General features: G+C 35.5%; 1 protein-coding gene across 2 annotated transcripts; it reads right to left on the bottom strand.

Annotated features, from left to right (window-relative positions):
• Nucleotides 1-742: 742 nt before the first annotated feature.
• On the bottom strand, nucleotides 743-20789 carry LOC129002664 (acetyl-coenzyme A transporter 1-like). Of its 2 annotated transcripts, none has more exons than XM_054430639.1 (11): nucleotides 20444-20789; nucleotides 19737-19975; nucleotides 13325-13441; nucleotides 10981-11150; nucleotides 9908-10062; nucleotides 8753-8940; nucleotides 7831-8015; nucleotides 6551-6668; nucleotides 5712-5927; nucleotides 4599-4693; nucleotides 743-1008 (listed from the first exon to the last, which is right to left on the bottom strand). In XM_054430639.1, the coding sequence occupies exons 1-11, from the start codon at nucleotides 20466-20468 to the stop codon at nucleotides 933-935; spliced, it is 1584 nt and encodes a 527-aa protein (XP_054286614.1). In that variant the 5' UTR covers nucleotides 20469-20789; the 3' UTR covers nucleotides 743-932. The 2 variants fall into 2 exon arrangements, with proteins under 2 accessions (XP_054286614.1, XP_054286615.1); XM_054430640.1 differs by having other exon boundaries at nucleotides 20560-20789.
• Between the last annotated feature and the right edge of the window lie 491 nt (nucleotides 20790-21280).

Raw genomic sequence — 21280 nt, 5'->3', positions numbered from 1 at the left:
GTTAAGAGACAAATAATAAAGTTCTCTGTTTTACTCCAATATCAAAATGGGGTAAGAAAAAGTTACCATCACTTTAAGCAATTACTCCCCACTCAATCATACAACAGGAGAATAGAGAGCTTGGCTTGAAAACCAAACCAATTGATAAGAAGAAACAAGATTAAAGGCCTAGAACCCCGGAGAGAAGCACCTTCCACCCTCGAACTTCAAATAGTATAGGCCCACATGTAAAACTATTTTTAAACTGTTGTCTTGAATACAACAAAAAATCTGAAAGTGAGTTATCACACCTTTTTAGGGCTCAAAACAAAATTTAAATACCTAATGCAAAACCAAATTAATTGTTTTGAGCTGTCGGTCTGACATTAAAGCAGTGTTTAGCCTTATCCACAACACTAACAGGTAATTTTCTGTTTTAAACTACTATGTTTATTTTACACAGTTACATTGTTATACAGTAATCATTTCGCCAATTTTAACTCCTGTTTAGTAAATATTTCAATTGTCGAGTCAAAAATTCACTTCATAATGATGTTACTTGGTCCAGGATCACTTCTTGAAAATTAAAATGGTATAAGATTACCTGTTTCTGTCTGTGATCCTAATTTGTAAAACTCGACGACCTCGCAAGAGTGACAAGAAGCCTGATGATGAGGTTATAACCTCGAAACCGGTAGCTCATACTACAAATTAGGATCACAGACAGAAACAGGTAATCTTATACCATTTTAATTTTCAAAAATTCACACTAGGCCATAGTACAATTTGTTTACTATATACCGATACCGGTAACGTAAATGAAGGCTATATTTCTGACAGTTTTAACCTTTTCAAGAGCAAAGTTTGCAGTAAGTAGATACAACATATATACCATTTCCATGAGGTAATGTGAGTTTGCCAACATAAGGTAATCACTAGACTAGGCTTGACTGCTATCTGTCTCTCTGAGATACTTTCCAGTCGTTCAGGTCTCTTCTTTGTAACTGTCTGGTAGCTTTACAGCCCCATCTGTAACAAAAATCAAATCATACAAACAACCTTCTACTAGTAAATTTCTTTATCTTTAACGTTTACTTTTGTGCTTTAACTTGATAGCAACAATTTTGTCAAATCTATTTTTCCTATAGTCACCCGCCAAATTCAGCTTCCTTGCAAAGATTATAGTACAGAAAGCCTTACTTTGGCGTACACCAGTATCCCAACCCAACCAAACAACACAAAACAGCGTGTTTTTATTATGCACGTAATCCGCGCTTAAAAATAAGTTGGCAACACTTAAAGATATTATAGTCTAGGCATATTAGGAAAGTTAGCGGAAAGTTTAGGTACAGTCCTAATCACCACTTTTCTCTATGTTTTTTGGGTCGCTGAACACGAATATGAGGTTTGCTGACAGATATTATGCCCGGAACATTGTTTATTTTGTGAAAAACCTTAAAATTTGGGCACTTTTTAGGGTTTTGGGCTAAATCTCGGTAATTATGAGTTTTTGATAAGACTCTGCTTTGTAAAATTAAAGAGGACAAAATTTGCTACAAGTTTTGTATGTAATATTTGTTTCTACGACCAACCGTTACGCCACTAGAGCACACTAAAAAAGGCCAGAAGTACCAAAAATGAAAATAAACGCTAACCGTTTTACATTAGGTTTCCATGGAAACAACCCATGTTACGTTAATTTTAACTATTTATTCATGATAATGAACTGAAACCCACTTGATAAATCTGCGCCAAGATGTATGACTGGCTGCAGGAACATTTCCCGTTTTCACAAAACCCCCATTTATTTTCCCTCATCACAGGGGTTGTTGCTGACCATAGGGTTGACTGCTAATGCTTGAGAAAAAGGATGAAAGACATTGAAAGATTAACTTCAAGAACGTAAGTAGAATAACTTACGTTCTTGAACTACTTTGGTAACGTCAAATTCAGACGAGCAGACCGAGTCCAGCCACTTGCCATAATGAACGCGATGAAATTAGAGAATTCTTACCCATAAACAACACCACATTGTTTCAACGTATCAGCGTCGCTAAGAATTCTGATGAAGAACTAGAACACTTCTTGTCCTACGACCTGGGTCCATACTCTTTCTCGTTGTTTGATAATAACGGTTTGCGCAAAAGAACCAAATCAAATCTTTATAGGCCTAAAGCACTTGTCCCCATTGAAAACAAGCACTTCCATGGGTATGTGTAGTATGTTATAGATGGTGATTTCCTACTACACAAAAGTGTATGGCCAGAGCATCAACCTTTCTATAAAAAATATAGGCCTAGGCCTAACAGTACATGGACAACATTATAACCAAATATATGGCTCAGACAAGTTGGTTTTGACGGCTACCCTGAACACCCGCAAGGTGGAACTAAAAGTTCCAAATGACTGAAAAGAGCAATAAAAACTACTTCTGCAGACATTCTCTTTGATGAAACTATGACCCCAACCACAACGAAAGAAAAAATCTCTTAGCCAACCCTAATAACAAGGAAAGACTAATTTCCATTATATCAATTAAGATCATCTCTTACAATATATCTTGCAAACAACATCTGAAGATGGGGACACATTGATAGTGACAGAAGCGCTGTCGTTGGCTAGCACTAATGAGAACGTTGTCGTTGTTGGAGAGGATGTTGACTTATTGATTATTCTAATCAGTTTGTGTAAGGAAAAAAGTTTTCTTCTTGAAGCCATGAAAGTGAAAAACTTAATCAACAACATACTCTCCACTCCTTGCTGTAAAGAACAATAAACTGTAGCTGAGAATATTCTAAGATAACCTTGGTCCTCAGTTTTTTACCCTTGAGGAAGCCTTAAGCTGGGTTTTCCTAGGCGCGGAAGAGGAGAGCAGAGAGAGGAACGCGAAGAACGAAAAGAGATTAACATGGTGTTCCGCTCCGCTTCTAGGAAGACGGTAACATTAAATTACCTAAGACAAGTGGAGTCCGCTCTCCGCGTTCCTCTCTCCGCTCTCCCCTTCTGCGCCTAGGAAAACCCGGCTTTAGAAGCAAATGAGAATGTGGAAAGATGAAGATTCTTTTTCTCTCCTCTTAGGCCCACCAAAAAAAGGATGGATGAAACCCGAAGAGAGTGAATTGCATGATCCTGCCAACCAATCTAATGCTATTCATGAGGTCATTACCATTATTTAAAAAAAGATTGTCACCATTTTCCCAGATTTGATCTTAAAAAACAGATATTTCTTTCAGGTGGAGGCTTGTGGTCAGTGGACACACTAGTTTGTTTATTTTCAAATGTGTTACAGTTTATTATCATGACTAAAAAGTTAAAATTATCGTAACATGGGTTGTTTCCATGGAAACCTAATGTAAAATGGCAGAATTTTGCGTTTGTTTTAATTTTTGGTACTTCTGGCCTTTTTTGGTGTGCTCTAGTGGCGTAACGGTTCATCGTAGAAACAAATATTATATACGAAATTTGTGGTAAATTTTGTCCTCTTTAATTTTACAAAGCAAGGTCTTCTCAAAAAACCATAATTACCAAGATTTATCCAAAAAACCTAAAAAATGCCAAAAACTTAAGGTTTTCACAAAATAAACAATGTTCTGGACATAATATCTGTCAGCAAACCTCATATTAGTGTTCAGCGACCCAAAAAATATAAAGTAAAGTGGTGATTAGGACTGTACCCAAACTTTCCTCTAACTGCCACTTATATTCCTAATATGCCTAGCCTATTACAACTATGATCAGCTGGTGCAGGGATTCCCATTTTGTTCAATGTTTGGATTAGATTAAACCTAACCTAAAAACATATTGTACAGTGTTTGAAAGACTAATTATATATATGACTAGCTATACCCGCGGGCTTTGCCCCGTTTCACTTATAAGTATTAATAAAACTATTGATTGGCATACCGGGTTGGATGGCATTTCAAGATTTTCAAGTGGCTTTTCATAGGTTACTAAGAACAACTTGGACTTAATACAAAAGAAAATTAAAACAAATCCTTACTGAAAATCCAATTTACTCTATTGAAGACTTCAACAAAAAATGCATAAAAATTTAAAGATATTTAATACTATACCTAATTGTACTGTCGATACAATCTATATTGTCAAGACAATAAAGTATTTATTTATTTATTTATTTATAACCTGTCAGAGAGTATTTGGGCCCTAGGAGAGTATTAAAATAAATATGACTATCTCCAATAAGCCTGTGGTTAAATTCACAAGTGCAAACTGCCTTTGCTGCATTCGAGAAACTTTCCGCACAAGCCGTAGGCGAGTAAACATTGAGATGTAAACATTTCTCTTGTATGCAGCAAAGTGCCACTTCGCCCACTAGTTACACAAATAACTATATACTATATCTAATCTTTACTCCCCCTGATGATGAAATATTGTGTGTTTTCTGAGTCTTCTACAGTGGCGGAACTATGAGGGGGGAAGCGGGATATTTCAACCAAACACAAAACTTTACTAATAACTTCACATTGCACAGCTTTGTGATTAGCTGAACGTTATACATTTGTTATAAACATCCCAATCCTGGCCTAGAACCTTTCCTTATATGATGAGACTTAACTAATGATAGATAGTAAGAACTTGTAGGAAAGCAGTTACATTACCTTCGCCATAGTAGACCATATAATGTGCACAACAGAGTGAGAATGTAGTAACCGTCAATCCACGTAAGACAGAAGCCTTCATCTTTCGTACAAGCCTGTAAAAAACAATGACAAACTTTAGGAGTAAGGTACCTAAATAGTTATAACACCTCATTTTAAAAACTAAAATATTTTTGAAATAACCTTAATACTTTCTAGCAAAAACAGTAGAAATCCTTCAAAGTTTTGTGATTGTGCTGGGAATCTCCCTTGCACTGAAGTTCAAGAAGTCTAAGTATGCAGGGTCTTAATTACTCCAGAAAGGGTTATTGGGCCCATTGTCTGAGTGAACTAATTGCATTACTTATAAGAAAATTTATTGATTGACATATCAGGACCTAATACAAGGTAGTCATCTACTAAACTAATATAATATATTTATTGAATATTATGTGAAATTAATGTTTAATTGGATTTAAATATTATATTTCTTAACAGAGTAGAGAAAGTGAGTCATTACATATTTGCGACTATGTTTACTGTGTTTGCGAGATCTATCGAGCACTTTCAATGGTCAAGAATATGTATAGACCCACTTTCACTTGTGTTTTGAACGTCACTTTTTGCTATACAACAAAGAATAATTATTTTCTTAATTAAAACAGACATTGGATATTTCTTCGTTACAATTAGGAACATCACAAAATCATAGCATTTAAAGATTATGTCTTCAATTTGAAGTAAATATTTACTTTGGTTGTTGAAAATTGAAACAGTTGAAAAAAAAAATCTTTGTTTACGTCGGCAAAATCCAAAAAGATAGTTAACATTACTTTTGCATAATAAACACTCTTTAGCTGTAGTAAACAATGTAATGATGCATTTTCTCAGGTGATAAACATTTAGGCTAAAGAAAACAGGTAATTTCACAGTAGTGTAGTGAAATATAGTTTTCTGATGCTTATAACTGTGATTGTTAGATTTAAAAAGCAATATTTCACTTTACTTTGCCTTTAATATAGGAAAACATCCAACATGAATATAATGAATATTATTATTAAAGAAAAAGCTATAGTGACTTGCAACTGTAAAAGCTATGAGAAATGTACTACATAAAAACAAATGCAAACTAACCTCTATTAAATCCGTCCTGAGACAAGTATTAGTTGGATTGTTAGAGCAGTATTTGAACGTAAAAGTGTCAACAAATAGTAGGATAAGAGAGTTAGGCCATGTGGTCCCCAAGTTAGAGAGGGTGTTCAGAAGAGTCATGTATGTTCCTCCGTACGCAGGGTCACTGATGCGTGCAAAGAACGCCATTTGTGACACAAACATCGTGTACATAGTCACCTGAAACATACACCAGGTTGACACAAATTCCACATGTTTTTCAAAGTGTTCAATGGGATCTTAGCATAGTTCAAAATTATTTACCTTAAATCCCTGTACAGTAGACTCCCTCTTATCCGGACACCTTTTAACCGGACATCGGGTTAACCGGACTACACTCGGCGGAAATGATATCTCTTTAACCCAACAAATTTTTTCACCACCTCGGTTTAACCAGACTAGATTGGCAGGAAGTGGGTGGCACTAAACAACTGTTTTCGTGGGAAAGATTTGACACCAGTGATACTGTGTCTAAATACAATGCTCCCTAAATTTAAGTCAAATTCTGTATACAGTACCGGTATGCATTTAATCGGTCCGTTTTTTAACGAGTTATTGGGGACGTCAGTTTAACTGGAAAACCTGTTATCCAGGCTTTGGGTGGAGGAGTCTGGATAAGATAAGAGGGAGTCTACTGTATACAAATAGATAACTCATAACACTGGATATAATTTATTTTTCCGATCATCTAATTAAAAGAAATGATTTATTTAGTAATTAAAATGCAATCAACTGCTTGGTAGAGTTTAGGATTTCTCATAAAGGTAGGGTTTTTTTTATAAGCCTATAAACTTTTATCTCACCTGATGGAATCCAAATAAGATGACAAGTATAACAGTATAACTGTTTGGGACGTCCCCTTCCGTGATAAGACGAGGTGTCACCCATACAAAAGCAGCTGCCACTAAGTTGAATATTAACCTGGAAAATATATTGAGGATAGAACCCATAGAATTTATTGTGTCAGCCCCATACACATCGTAACACATCTTACAAATACTCTATCTTAAAACAAAAACTTTTACTACTGTATTAGCCAAAGAGCATTCTTTACGCTGATAGTTTCTTGAAGTGTTTAATCTTGTTAAATTAATTAACTAGTGTAGATAGATAGATTCTTTCCTATTCAAGTATATGCCCGAAAAAATTCTCAACACCTAGGCGGCCTTTGTGCCCATAGTTATATCGTTAATAGGGATGTGTCGATTCTCGATACCACCGATACTTAGACATAGGTATCGCTATCGAGAATCGATCATAAAAAGTCGATATCAATATCCGATGCGTCTAGGAGGGTCGCACAATCGAAAATTACCACAATTGCTGCGATTGCTGGTGAGGACGATAACGTTTTTGTATATTGTGAAAAAAAACTTGACACGCTACCTACCTAGTTATCGTTTCTACATGTTGTTTCAAGTAAAAGGTAACTTTCAAACAAAATAAATACCAGGACAACATTCTCCTTGTCATCCTATTCTTGATGATTACAGCGTGTTCCGCCAGATGGCAGTGTATGCTATAGTTTTCTGTTAAAATTACTGAACTTTGGCTTTAGAAAAGTATGTAAACTCTTTTTTTGTGGGATGCACTGTGTTTGAGTTGTAAGCGAAAAACTAAAAAATGAGCAAAATCAACCTAGTTTTTGCCTCCCATACTCTTAGCTCACTTCAGAATCCGTCGAAAAATCATTCTTAACTTATTTAGGATCTGCAGAGCAGATTAAACAAATTTCCAGCTTTCCCCCAATTTTTAGGAGCTACAAGTCTACTTTGTCTGGGCTATTATGAGTTTAGAAGGGTTTAAATTTGAATTGGCTAGTTAAAATTTTTCATTGCTGCAGTAGTTTTTTTTTTTACTCGGAAAACACCTCATCACTCAAAAATTACTTTAAGGAAAGGTAAGGGCATAAAGACAAGGGTTAGTATAGTATAACCAATCCATGCAGAAATTTTTTTAAGGTAAAAATGGTATCTGTATCAAGAATCAATCAATTTTGGTATAAAAACATCACTAATTGTTCACAAATCAAAACTTATCTTCTACATAAGCACCTTCAACAACTATTTCTAACATAACTAACCTATAAGGAAACACACGGCTGTACATATCCAATGGAGTCTGCCCGACAATGTATTTCGATAGCAACAGAGGCAGTCCAATCTGTAGAGGGACAAGGAATACAGCGATCATCGCAAACTTGGCTCTAGGGACTCCGCCCTCTATCAGTTTTAGTGTGGTCACGCTGTCACAAGCACTGAAGCCCACCTGTTATAAAACGTATATTCAGCAAAAAACTATCAGTAAACCTTAACGGCTATAAAATTGTATACTTTATTGTGTAACTAATGGCAAGCACTTGGATCTGATGTGCTAAGGAAATAAATGGCTTGATTAAGATTAAATTGAAATGAACTAAACAAGGCAGCTAACTAGTACATCAATAGACATACTATAGACTACCGTATCACAGCATTAGATATTGTGACAATTATTGTCATGTCACATTGGACTTTGACAGTAATCCTATTTTGACATTTTGACAATCATTAACCAAGATATATGACAGTGGATTTGCCCTGAGCTTGATAGTAACTTAATTCAATAAGGTAATAACTATGGTACCGGACATACCTTGCCTGTGGGCATACTGTACTTTGACAGGGAACATAACATAACTCTTAAAGAGGACTTTTTGAAAACCAGAAAAGTGAATCTCTTTTGCCACCCTGTAGTATTGATCCTCCTGATAACCTTTGATAAGGCTAATATAATTTGACACTAAAAGTATCATTATAATTATTGCAAAACTATAGAATGTATGTATCTATAGTGATATCATCATTCAACATGACCTATGGCAACATTTTGTCCACAAAATATGTACAAATTTAAGTGTGCCCCCCCCCCCCCTCTCAACAAAGTCCTGGATCTGCCTCTGGGCAAGGTTGCCGTCAACTTCACTACATTCAACTTGTAGCTTGTAGTGAATATGTTTGATATACCTTGACAGTAAGGAATATCAAAGCGAGGTTCCTCACAGCTGGTAGCCTTATGATCCTCAGTAGTTGTTTGTAAGTTCCAAGAATATCCAGGCTCGGCTCATCCTCTGGTCTGGGCGGTAGTTCTGTCTTCATCACTCCTACGAGTGTCGTAGTTAACAGAAACACCCAACCACAGCCGTACAGAAAACCTACCAAAGAAACTGTTTTGTCATACTGCAGCAAAATTACTTTTCTTCAAATGCCCGAAAATGCCAAATAGTTGAAAACATTGGTAACAGCTCTTACTGCATACAGCAAAATGAGATGGAAGCAGCTTTGAGGGCAAACATAAAAAGCTAAACAATTTAGGCCAACACGATTTTGTACTATAGCCGGTAGCTTAAATAATGGTGCAGCAAAACAAGATATAGTTAATCAGGAGGGCTAAAATTGTATTTTCTTTCAACCCTCGTTCACTTCCTAACTAAAGCTTTTTCTTGGTCGTTAAACTTAAGCCTAGTCGAAAAGAGTCATTTTAGCCCCTGGTGGCAAAGAATACACCATTTTATCAGTTTTACCTTATGCCTATTCCATTCAAAACTTCTTTATTCTGTAACATGTAAATTGTTTACAAAGAATAGAGTCAGACCTAACCTAATTATACATATTATTAATATTTTTAAATAGATCCCACAGTTGAGTTTTCAGTTCTTAGGATAATATATACAACATACGTTACACACATCACTCCAAGAAATTATGGAACAAAATTAAATTAAATTTTTAAAAAGTAGTAAAAAAAGTAAGTGGAAAGAAGTATTGCAGTTAATTAGTAAAGATACAACCAAATAGAAAAAACAATCGACTAGTCAATCGGTTATTTTTAAAACCACCATCACTCCACCATCACCGACGTTTGACTGTTTCCAGTTATTCCAATGATTGGTTGACTGGTTCCAGTCGCCGTAGGACCGGGAGTATGAAGTGATTAGTTTCAATCATATCTGGGAGAACAACCGACTGTTTTCCAACAATCGATTGAATCGGTTGTTTTCAATCAGTTGTTCCCCATCACTAAGTTAAATGAAAGTATTCAATGATCAAGTTTAAAGTGGCTGCAAATACATTCTACGCTTACAATTTTAAGTGTTGGGAGAAAACAGAAGAGGAACTTACTGGGCAGAGTGACAATGCCTTCAAACTGAGGTACTGTACGCAGGTAGCTGTTACAGAATGTCGCAGACTCTAGGGCTGTAAAGACGACATAACCTATGAAGTAGCCAGCTGTCTGTCCCACTGAGTTAGCTGTTGAAGCATACCCAACGTTCTGCCTGTGTCAACATACTCTTATTAGTTTGGGCAGAACACATTTATTCTTGAACTTAAAATACAGGGTACAGCCTAACATTTTTGGTAACTTTAGAATTTCTCAAAGCCTACAGTTTAACTTCTCAGAAGCCTATATTAAAATTGTCAAAAAATGTTTCAAAATTTTCATTGTAACTGACTTTGAAAACTAAGAAAATGAACTTCACCAAATCTAAATCATTCTATTTTAAATTAGCTGACCATGTGTGACTGTAGCTAAAGAACAACGGGTGGATTCAATGAGCAACTTTATCTAGAGCAGCTATTGAATTCTAACTTTCAGCAATATGACTGGAACAAAACAAACAGTGAGTGTTAGTTTGGTTAAGGGAGGTAGGGAAAGAACTGCAGCCCTTATATCGATGTCTACTCTTCGGTTCCAGCAAGTTAACTCCCTAATTGCCCAAGCAGCCACTGGTTGTTTACAAGCAGGTTTCAAGATTTTTACTGTACCTAGTTTAATATTCATATAGTGTAACATCCATATGGTTTGCTTGCTCATTAGGTATCATTCTAAGTAGCACAGCAACTACTTACTATCTTACTTTTGCTTTAACTATTTGAATTATTTTTGTAAGAAATTAAAGGTTCAAAGGTATTTACAAATTATGTAACCCAAATAATGGTTTTTAGCGTGATTGGTGTATAGGTACTTATGTAGCCTACAATAATAGGCCTAACATATTTTTTCAGGAAAACGGTTAACTTTCTGACATATTGTTAGAAATGTAGGCAGTTACTATTATTTAAAAGTAAATTTAATTAACATTTTTTTGACAATTATGTAAAATGTATAAAATCTCATATAAATTATACTTTTGTAACCCTTCTCTTACAAATTACTAAAATCAAAACGATCAAATAAAAAATTCAGTACTGACTTCTTAAGCATGGTGATGGCCCAACCATCGACTGCTATGTCCTGTGTAGCACCCAGGAAATTGAGAATGAAGAACATGATAGTCAACAGGACGATGTGTGGCCCATTTGGGTCTGTGATCCAGTAGTTGACATGGTAAGAGAGCAGCAGCATGAACAATCCTAGCAGGTACTGAGAACATTGTGAAAGGATATAGACTATCATTATAACAAGGTCATGGATCTTATTAGATAGCAGCTAGAATGTGATGTCCTCATAAATATGTAAATACCCCCGCCGCAGCAAACCTGCAGACTAAGCGAATTTCCATTTGCCTGATTTTATTTTCAATTAAATCTAATTTGATAACATAAGGTTAAACGAGTACCTACCTAGGTTTGCTGCTACAGGGAGGCTAATGAAGTGTGTTTTTTAATAAAAAGTTAATAGCTTAGTATAAAATAAATAAATTTGCCAAGTTTGAGCAAAATATATCTATAAACAAGCAAACAGCAACATTTTACAATATTCTCCATAAGAATAACGAATATTGTATTAGCAAATTTTTTGTAGAATTTTCTCTGTACCTAACTAATAATCACACAAAAACTCTTCAATATACTAAATTATTTGACTTTTTAATCTCTTTATAATGGTCTAGAGATAAATTGGGAAATTTTGTGCTTTGATGGTCAAAAATGAGGAAAACCAATTTCTACCCCATAAACAGTAGTGTAGCCAAGGGGGGTTTTGGGGGTCCAACCCCCCCCCCCCATTGACAAAAGGAATTTGCCCATAAAAAAACCATAAAAACTCTTAATATTGTATAAATGGACATATTGTGATGATTAATTTGCTTTTCACAATTAAAAGACAATAATTACATTAATATTGCGCAATTATAATAAGTTGTCATCAACTCTTGGTTCAGTAATAAAAACTGTAACATTTAAAATCATAGCTAACTCAAAGTTTTACTCAAACAAAAGAATTTCCAAACACTGTACTGTACAGAAATGAATACTTTTAATACTTTAATACTTTTCAATGAAATGGCGACCATACAAAGTAGGTATTTTAAGCCAAGTATGAATGGAGATTGCGTAAAGAACAGAAAAATAGACAGTCTAGTAAGGCTTACTGCGAGTCATAGGCTACTGCTACGTGCAGTTTTAGTACAGAATAAGTGTGATCTGTGACATAGCGCACAGCAGACAGACAGATGTGTAAAGACCAGACGACTGTCAGTGTCAGTGCAAGCGCAGAGCTTAATTGACCTTGAAGCTATCAGCCAATTCTTTACTTCCATTTTATTTTTGTCAAATAAACTATGATGTTTCAAAAACAATAATGTGAGAACCTACTGCATATAAATAATAATGGTAAAAAACTAGTTAAATTAAATATACAATGTATTTCAACACATTAGACTAAAGAAACACAAAATATAAAATGTTCTTGGTATTGGATAATGAATGAGGTTATGTAACATAATTTTAGAAGCATTTATATTGACCACTCTGGTTAATCAAGGTTCTTAATAGACAATAGATAACGTACCTACTAAAAAAAATGGAACTCACTGCTTTAAAGTACAGTATAAAGTATTATTTAGCTTATTTTGTTCTCAAGTGGAACTGTGCAAATGAGGAATATTAACAAATCAAATGTACTAGAGGGTATACATAGCAAATCAACTACCGTACTGTGCTTACATTGTTAGATCAAATCTTACACTTGTTTTTTACGGCCATTAGTTATTTTTTAAATGGCCCTAAACAAACCTTATTATTTCTTTTCTAAGGTTATGGCTGTGAGCCCCCCCCCCCCCCCTTGACATAATCCTGGCTACGCTACTGCCCATAAAGACTCCCATAAAACCCCGTTCCCATCGTCCGATCATGCTGGTTCACATACTCATTCAAGTTTAACCCGCCTCACACCTTCAAACCAAATTTCATCAAAATTGAACAAAAATCACTAGTTATCGTGTTCACGGACACACACACACATAATATATAGCCTACATATATAAAAGTTTGAACGAATAGTGTTTTTGGCCTCTGGGGACATCAAAATGAAAAAAGTTAATCGGTCACGGGCTCAAGTTTTACCATGAGAACTGCTACGGTAATAGCAACTTCCCTATAGGGAAATTCGCTAAATATGTTTATAGCTTAAAAAAAGTTGTAACTACATAAGGGTCAGAGTGGCTCCACAGAGGATTTAGGCAACATCCAATGATTAAACACATTTTACATATTTACTAGGTACATATTTTTAGGACACTGTTCAGTGTCTGGCGGTTTAGGGCCTGATTCAAATAATTATTGAGTGACAGATTTGTTCTGAAAGTTTTAAATTACCTGCACTGGTATTAGCCATGTTTTACGCCGTCCAAATCGTTCTGAGAACAAGGCGTCTACAATAGGAGCCCACAACAGCTTTATACTGAACGGCCAGGTAACCAAGCTGAACATTGCCTGCAAATATAACACAAAACGTTAACCTAATATATAATAGCCTATAGTCCTACTAAATGAAATCTACGGTCTACAGACAATGGAAAATCCATATAAAACTAGGTGGGTGGGGTCTACTTTGGGAGGGTTGAATATAATTACTGATCATACAGCTGATTGATTCTTATACTGAATCTGAAATGTTATACCTACCCTAATACGTAACATAGGTTAGGTAAGCCTACTTGACTACATCATAAACCAAAGCTTAACTACAAAGTGTTGTTGTAGTACAAAATTTATTATGAGTTGTATGCTCCAAAAATAAACTGTGGAACTATTGGTAGGCTATTAAACTAACTAAACTATTCAAAACTCTAGAAGTTCCAAGCACAAAAATAATTCTATTGTTAGGTAACCCTTTTGTAGTAGCCTATTCTTTTAAACAAATTTCTATGAGATGTTCTTGGACTAACTTGTGCAATAACTCTTATATAATTCTCTTTTGTATTTTAAATATTTTTTTACTATCTGTGGCATTTCCCCAGAACTCAATACCATAGACAATTGAGTATTTTTTCCAGTTACAACTAATGAGTCACCTGAATCTCAATACCAGTACTGAAAGGCAACAAAACATAGCGATAAGAATGTTTTCTTAGCTTCAAATAGGTATGACTCTCATCACTTTATGTCAATTATCAACATATTTATTGGTGATTTATAAACCGCCAGTTCAGACGGGAAAAATGAATGTTTCTTATTTTAAAATAAAACTAAATCTTTAGATGAAGAATTCCATTTTGTTACGAATTGAATTTAATAGACTTTGGTTACATTTAACCCCTATTTAAAAGACTTTGGTTTAATTAACTAATGTACTGTATGGAACCAACATATGATCATATGTTTGATTTTGATTATTCTGATTTGTAAACAGAGAGTTGGTGATGTTAAAAATTCTTAAGAATACAGTTTCTTTTAGTAAGTGAATAAAAGAGGTTTTTATTTTAATTACTCGTTAGAACCTGAAGGGAATATTTAATATTTTTAAGGAATTTCCCCTAAGTTGTAATATATGGCGACCGTGACAGGACGTGATAACGAGTAAATTTGACCCTGTTTTATTGAACACTGATTACTGAAACAGTGAATTGGAAAACATGGCTGAACTAACAAAACTAAAGAAATCAAGATCGGCTATTCGAAGGACATTTACTGTGACAGTTAAAAAACTTGAAGATATTTTAAAGGAAGAAATAGTTGATTTTTTACAAGTATCAGCACAGCTTGAAGTAATAAATACTCACTTTTGCACTCTCAATGACCTAAATTCATCAATATATGATCAATTATTAGAAGGTGATGCGAGAGATGAAGACATTGATGAAGAACTTCAAGGGCAAAATGAATATATTGTACAATATCATCTTATTTCTAAGAAAGTGGAACATCTAAAAATTAATGAAATGAATTCACATCAAGATGAAAGGAGTGAAATAACGCAAAAAGGCTCAGGATCGGGTAAAGCAGGACGCTCATACAAGCTACCTTATTTGAAACTAAAAGAGTTTAATGGAGAACTAGGCGAGTGGCTCCCCTTTTGGTCTCAATTTAAGAAGATCGACGAAGATCAGAATGTAGACCCAGCAGATAAGATCCAGTATCTTATAATGGCAACTGCGGTTGGATCGCCTGCCCGTGACTTGGTTGAAAGCTACCCTGCGACGCCTGAAATGTACAACGAAGTTGTTGAAGCTCTGAAGAGTCGATTCGGAAGAGACGATCTCTTGAAAGAGTATTACATGAGGCAAATGTTGGCTCTAACGATACAGAACGTCACAAGTAAAGAAAAACCAACTTTTTCGGTTCTTTACGACAAGATCCAGTCACACTTAAGGAATCTTAATGCACTGGGAGTGACTTCAGAGTATTGTGCCTCACTGTTATTTCCAATGGTAACATCAAGTCTGCCCGTAAACGTCCTCAAACTTTGGCAGCGAACAATGAACCATAACTATAACAATCATGAAAGTTCATCTAAAGAAGTTCTGGAGAATCTGTTGACGTTCCTTAAAAACGAGGTAGAGGGAGAACAAAAAGTATCTATGGCATTGGAAGGGTTTGGAATTGCAAGTACCAAACACAATGTAAAACATCCTTCAAGTTCCTCTGAAGATTTGTGGGGATCTTCTATCAAAACAAATAAAGGTTTTGAGAAAGAAAACAATCGGAAGCCTTTAGAGAAACAGCCTTCGGCGGCGGCATTTGTATCGACTACAGAAGGTACTTATTCATTGACTTGTGTGTTTTGTGATAAAAACCACAGATCTCAAGATTGTGTGAAAGCTTTGGATATGACTCTTCTTGAGCGAAAAGATATTTTAAAGAAGAAAGGATCTTGTTTCAAGTGTTTAAAAGGGCGACACATGAGTAATTCCTGTAAAGCTATGGTAAAGTGTGCAGCTTGTTTAAGAAAACACTATCCGATTATGTGTGAAGATCTACAAAAGAAAACTACCCTTTCCTTAAATGAAACTGAAAAATCTGATGAACAGAAAACTATTTCTGAGGATAGTACAAGTCAGGCATTAGTGTCGAGTACTAGTAAATCAACAGTGGTTTACCTAAGCACGCTTCTTGTGAAAATCGTCGTGGGAACCCAAGACCACACAGTTCGTGCGTTGATTGACTCTGGAAGCCAAAAAAGTTATATTTTGAAATCTTGTGCGACTGATTTAAAACTGAAGAGAATAGGTAAAACTGTAACGAGTCAAGAGTTGTTTGGGGGACAGAAAACAAATTTAAGGTCTCATGGAGTTTATTCAGTACCGTAAAACTTCAATCCACATCTGATGGTTTTAATGAGGATTTCAAAGTTTTGGACACACCTTGTATCTGCGGATTCATACCTAAAGTGTCAGACGTCAGAATATATGAAAATCTCAAATCAAAAGGTGTTATTTTGTCGGACTTTTGTGAATCCTCAGAAGAAGTAAGTGATATACAGTTGCTTCTTGGAGCTGACAGTTGGCCTAAATTGATTACATCGGAGTATGTAAAAGTAGGTAATGATTTGGCTGCTGTGAAAACAAAACTAGGATGGACACTAGTTGGTGAATCTGAATCAGACAGTGAAACTAGAATGACTTCTTCGATGTTATTGACTCTTACAAATCAAGTTAATCTCTCCCACTTTTGGGAACCTGAACTTTTAGGAATTAAGGACCCTGGTACGAAAAAACTTCAATGTGAAAATGATACTGAAAGTTAGTTAGTAAAGAAATGCAATAGAAATGATAATAAGCCACATGATAAGAGTAAAATATACGTAAGTGCGAACTACGGTGTCGTACTGAACCACACCTTGACCAAATAATTGGCTAAGAATGATGTTGTCGTATCTTTCAAAACTAACAATAAACTGTCTACCATCGTCAAAGAACGACAACCGTCTAGAACTAATACAATGGACAAAACAGGAATTTACAAACTAAAATGTGACGATTGTCCCAATTTTTACATAGGCCAAACATCAAGATCTTTTTCCATCAGGTTTAAGGAACATATGCCAAAGAAAAATTCCAAATCAGCGTATGCAAACCACTTAATTTCATCCAACCATAATTACACAAATATCGACAATAATTTAGAAATAGTACAACTCTGCAATAAAGGACGATACATGGATACAGTTGAGGAGTTTGAAATCTACAAGGCGTCAAAAGAACAACCACAGAATATATTAAATGAACAATTATCATTCGAATCAAACATCATCTACAACACCGCTATTCATATACACAATAAACAGAAAACAAAGGAACGAGATAAGGATAACAGTGGAGTAGGAGTAGGGGTCAACGCCAACGGCACGTGACAGTCGCGACTCACCCTCTACCGGCGCCGTATCACGTGTGTTGTTACCGTCGTCTGGTCGACCAATATTAAATGTTTCGTGTTTCCGTGTGTTATGTGTTTTGTCCTCTATTTATTATTAAACTTTTGACGAACTCCACTGCGAGGAATATGAAGACTACTTGACATTCTTCTGACCTGATGATGTGCTCCATTCGTAGCATGAAACAGCTGTAGTCTACTAACTACAAAGGATCGTTTTGACAGTAACAAGGTAATTTAAACCACTATATAGTGAAAATGATAGTCAAGTAGCTGAGTTTTTTGAAAATACTGTCCAACAAGAAGATTCTGGGAGATATGTTGTCAAACTTTCTTGGAGTGAAGGACAGCCTGTACTAGAGGACAATAAATATGTTGCAGAAAAGAGACTTTGTTCAACTACCAAAAAACTGAAACTTATTGGTAAGTACGATGATTACGATTCTGTGTTTGATTCATGGCTTAAGCTTGAATCGATCGAGAAAGTTCCCGAAGATGAGACAAATAATATTAATGTACACCTAGAGATCCTGACTTCTCTGAGTATGTCTGCCCTAATACAAGCGCTCAGACGCTTCATATCAAGAAGAGGAAGACCGAAGATTATACAATCAGATAATGGGACGAATTTTGTTGGACTTGACAACGCATTCAATGATTTAGATTGGATCAAAATTGAAGAGGAATGCAGTATTCAACGGATAAAGTGGAAATTTAATGCTCCCGCTGCACCATGGTGGGGAGGATATTGGGAGCGGTTAATACGTGTGTTAAAGGACCTTCTTAAGAAAAACTTAGGACGAGCCTCATTGTGTTACGAAGAACTGATGACGTTAGTATGTGAGTGTGAGTGTCTAATGAACAGCCGTCCCTTGACTTATGTCAGTGACAACCCAAATGAACTTACTCCTCTCAGCCCTTCCTTATTCCTTTCAAGTCTTCCGAGCTCTGAAATGACTGACCTTGATGAGATTGAAAATATGAGTATTCAGAAAAGACTACGTTTTATACAAAAGCTTCGAAACGGACTTCAGATCCGATTCCATAAAGAATATCTGTGATTTTTGCGCACCACAAAGAAACATCAACAACATAAAACATTATCAGTAGGTGATGTAGTTTTGGTAGGAAATGAAAAGAAAAGATTGGAATGGATCCTGGCACGAGTATCTGAGTTGATTCCTGGACGTGATGGAATTGTTCGTCTTGTCAAGTTAAGAACGGCCAAAGGTGAAATTTTGCGACCTGTACAGAGGTTATATCCCTTAGAAATTGGATCTCAAGACAACTTTGACGGGAACTTCGAACCTGAGATGACACCATCAAATACTACAATTGACACTGGTGGATTAACTGTGAACCAGGAAGAAACTATCTCGTTAACACAAGGTCCAACAAAGAACAACGTAAAAACTCGAAGTGGCCGAGAAATAAAACCAAGGAAAATCCTAGACATGTGAATGCTTTTATACGAATTGTGACGTTTACTAATTTTATGAATTAAGTGTTTGTAAATTGTTGTCGAACTACTCAATTTACAAAGGTGGGGAGTGTGTTACGAATTGAATTTAATAGACTTTGGTTATATTTAACCCCTATTTAAAAGACTTTGGTTTAATTAACTAATGTACTGTATGGAACCAACATATGATCATATGTTTGATTTTGATTATTCTGATTTGTAAACAGAGAGTTGGTGATGTTAAAAATTCTTAAGAATACAGTTTCTTTTAGTAAGTGAATAAAAGAGGTTTTTATTTTAATTACTCGTTAGAACCTGAAGGGAATATTTAATATTTTTAAGGAATTTCCCCTAAGTTGTAATACATTTAATGAACTACAAGTTAGTTTGTTTACAAGTAAGTTTGTTTACAAAAACAATATAATAATAATTAACAACCATATGACTTTATAGTCATATGTCAATGAACAACTGACAAAACAGCTGATTTCAAAAAAATATTTTTCAGATTTCCTAACGTTGTATGACAAAGTTCTCTAAACGAAAATAAAGGACAACTCCAGCTCTTTCCAATGATACCAACCACTTCCTGTTTAGGCAAAAATTAAGACTTGTAGATTTTTTTCAAGATACCGTGTTTTACAAGATTTTGTCGACCGCGGCTCGAAAATGTTACGTGCACTAAATATTTTTCAAATTATAATAGCAGTTATATTGATCTGATAGTGCTACGAGGTTCGTTTACATATGAAAATAAAAGTTCAGAATATCCTCTTTCCAACAGTATGAAAATTATTACGCTTCTGGATAATTTTCATTGCATAGTAAGCGTTAAAAATAAACTGTGGTTGGGCACCGAGCGCACACATCAAACCGCCATCAAAACGGCGGAAGGCAGTCCTAGGGTCAAATGGAGGTTCAGGTAATGTTAGGCCTACTGTACTGAACACGTACCTGATTTTTGTAGTCAACGCCCTTATTTTGCAGTAGCATTGGCATGGCGGCCGCCAGTCCAAGTGGAACTCCCTGTAGTGTATAGAGGAAAAGGAGTAGAGCAATGTTGCCTCTATCACCATGAAGTGGGTTGGCTCCTGGCCTCACTGTTACTCGCTCTTCCTCACTATCCCTTTCTATTAGAGGTTGGAACATCTCCTCTGGCATTCTACGTCTTGTGCTCTCCATTAATGACGGCTCTAAAATTAACATATTTTGAGATTATTTACCTTATTGAGTGTGGCCTACTAAATCTGCTAAGCAATTGGGAAGTTAACTTACAGAAGGAACAAAAGTAGGCTGAGACAAAACTGACTTGAGTTATGTAGACTATAATAAGTTAATTTGGCATACCGGTAATTTAAATACAGCAATAGGCCTATATAAACTACTGGATATGCATAGCTACAGATAGGCATAGCCTACTTAGTTATCGCATTCACCCTAAGTAACTTACTGTAGGCCTAGTTCTAAAAATCATAATTTGTGCACATTTAAAACTACTTAGGCTTAAGATATTCACTAATAAAATAGCAAAAGACACACAGAACATAAAGAAAGGGAGGATTTATGGTTGGGTTAAAACATCTAATAATACAGGATCTTAACATTCCTCTGGTTTATCTATACACTTGCTAGGCCTACCTACAGACTGTCTAAGGTGTTACCTGTACTCTTGTTCCCGTTTTCCATGACTAGACAAGTTTATGAATATTAAAAGTAAAATTTGGGATAAATAATTAATGAATATTTTAAAAAAATAATAAGATAAATTATATCTTACACTTTTAAATAAGGTTAAAGACAAACAGAACAATAATGTTGTACTCCAGACGACTTAACCTCAAAGGTTCAGTTGAACACTACAAAAGGAGGAAAACCGAGTCAATTCTAAAACATTTGGCTGTTACGAAGATCCTAATACTTATTCAAAACTAAGAGGACGAAATGCCAATAAATTAATAGGAAATCATGAAACCCGGCGAATGATTATTATTTGTGTACATAGCTATATCGCAGACGAACACAGGACAGGAGAACACGAAACGAACAGTGAAGAGAAGCAGAAGAGCAGAAGACCAACAACGAACAGCGCAATCGCCCAATCCAATCCAATCTTGGACTTGGAACTAACTGTGATGATCTAAATCAGCTGATTTGGTTGGCTGCTGAAACTTACGTGGCTTGCTAACAGGTACACCATCATAACCACACAATTAATTACAATGTAAGGTAGCCAACATGAAAGAAAACTGATAATTGATTGTGATACTTTTTTTGTTTCGTATGTAAAATAAATGTAAGATTAATTCATCAATTATCAATCGTTGAGATGAGGCGCCAGTAACCAAGCTTTCATATTCTTAAAAAATACACAAATACCATTAGCTGCCTCCAAAAAAACAGCTGGTACAACCCTACTTAGGATATTGCTACTTCAAGGCCGCGGCCTGGAGTTTAAAGGTATCCGTGGAAGGGACGCAACCACGCAAACTAGGTGTTTT

Source organism: Macrosteles quadrilineatus, unplaced genomic scaffold (genome assembly GCF_028750875.1).
Source record: "Macrosteles quadrilineatus isolate MER2022 unplaced genomic scaffold, UCM_ALF_1.0 Scaffold_9__3_contigs__length_116548681, whole genome shotgun sequence".
Taxonomy (NCBI): Eukaryota; Metazoa; Arthropoda; class Insecta; order Hemiptera; family Cicadellidae; genus Macrosteles; species Macrosteles quadrilineatus.
Note: the sequence above shows the minus strand (reverse complement) of the source record. Positions and strands in the feature narration are given on the sequence as shown.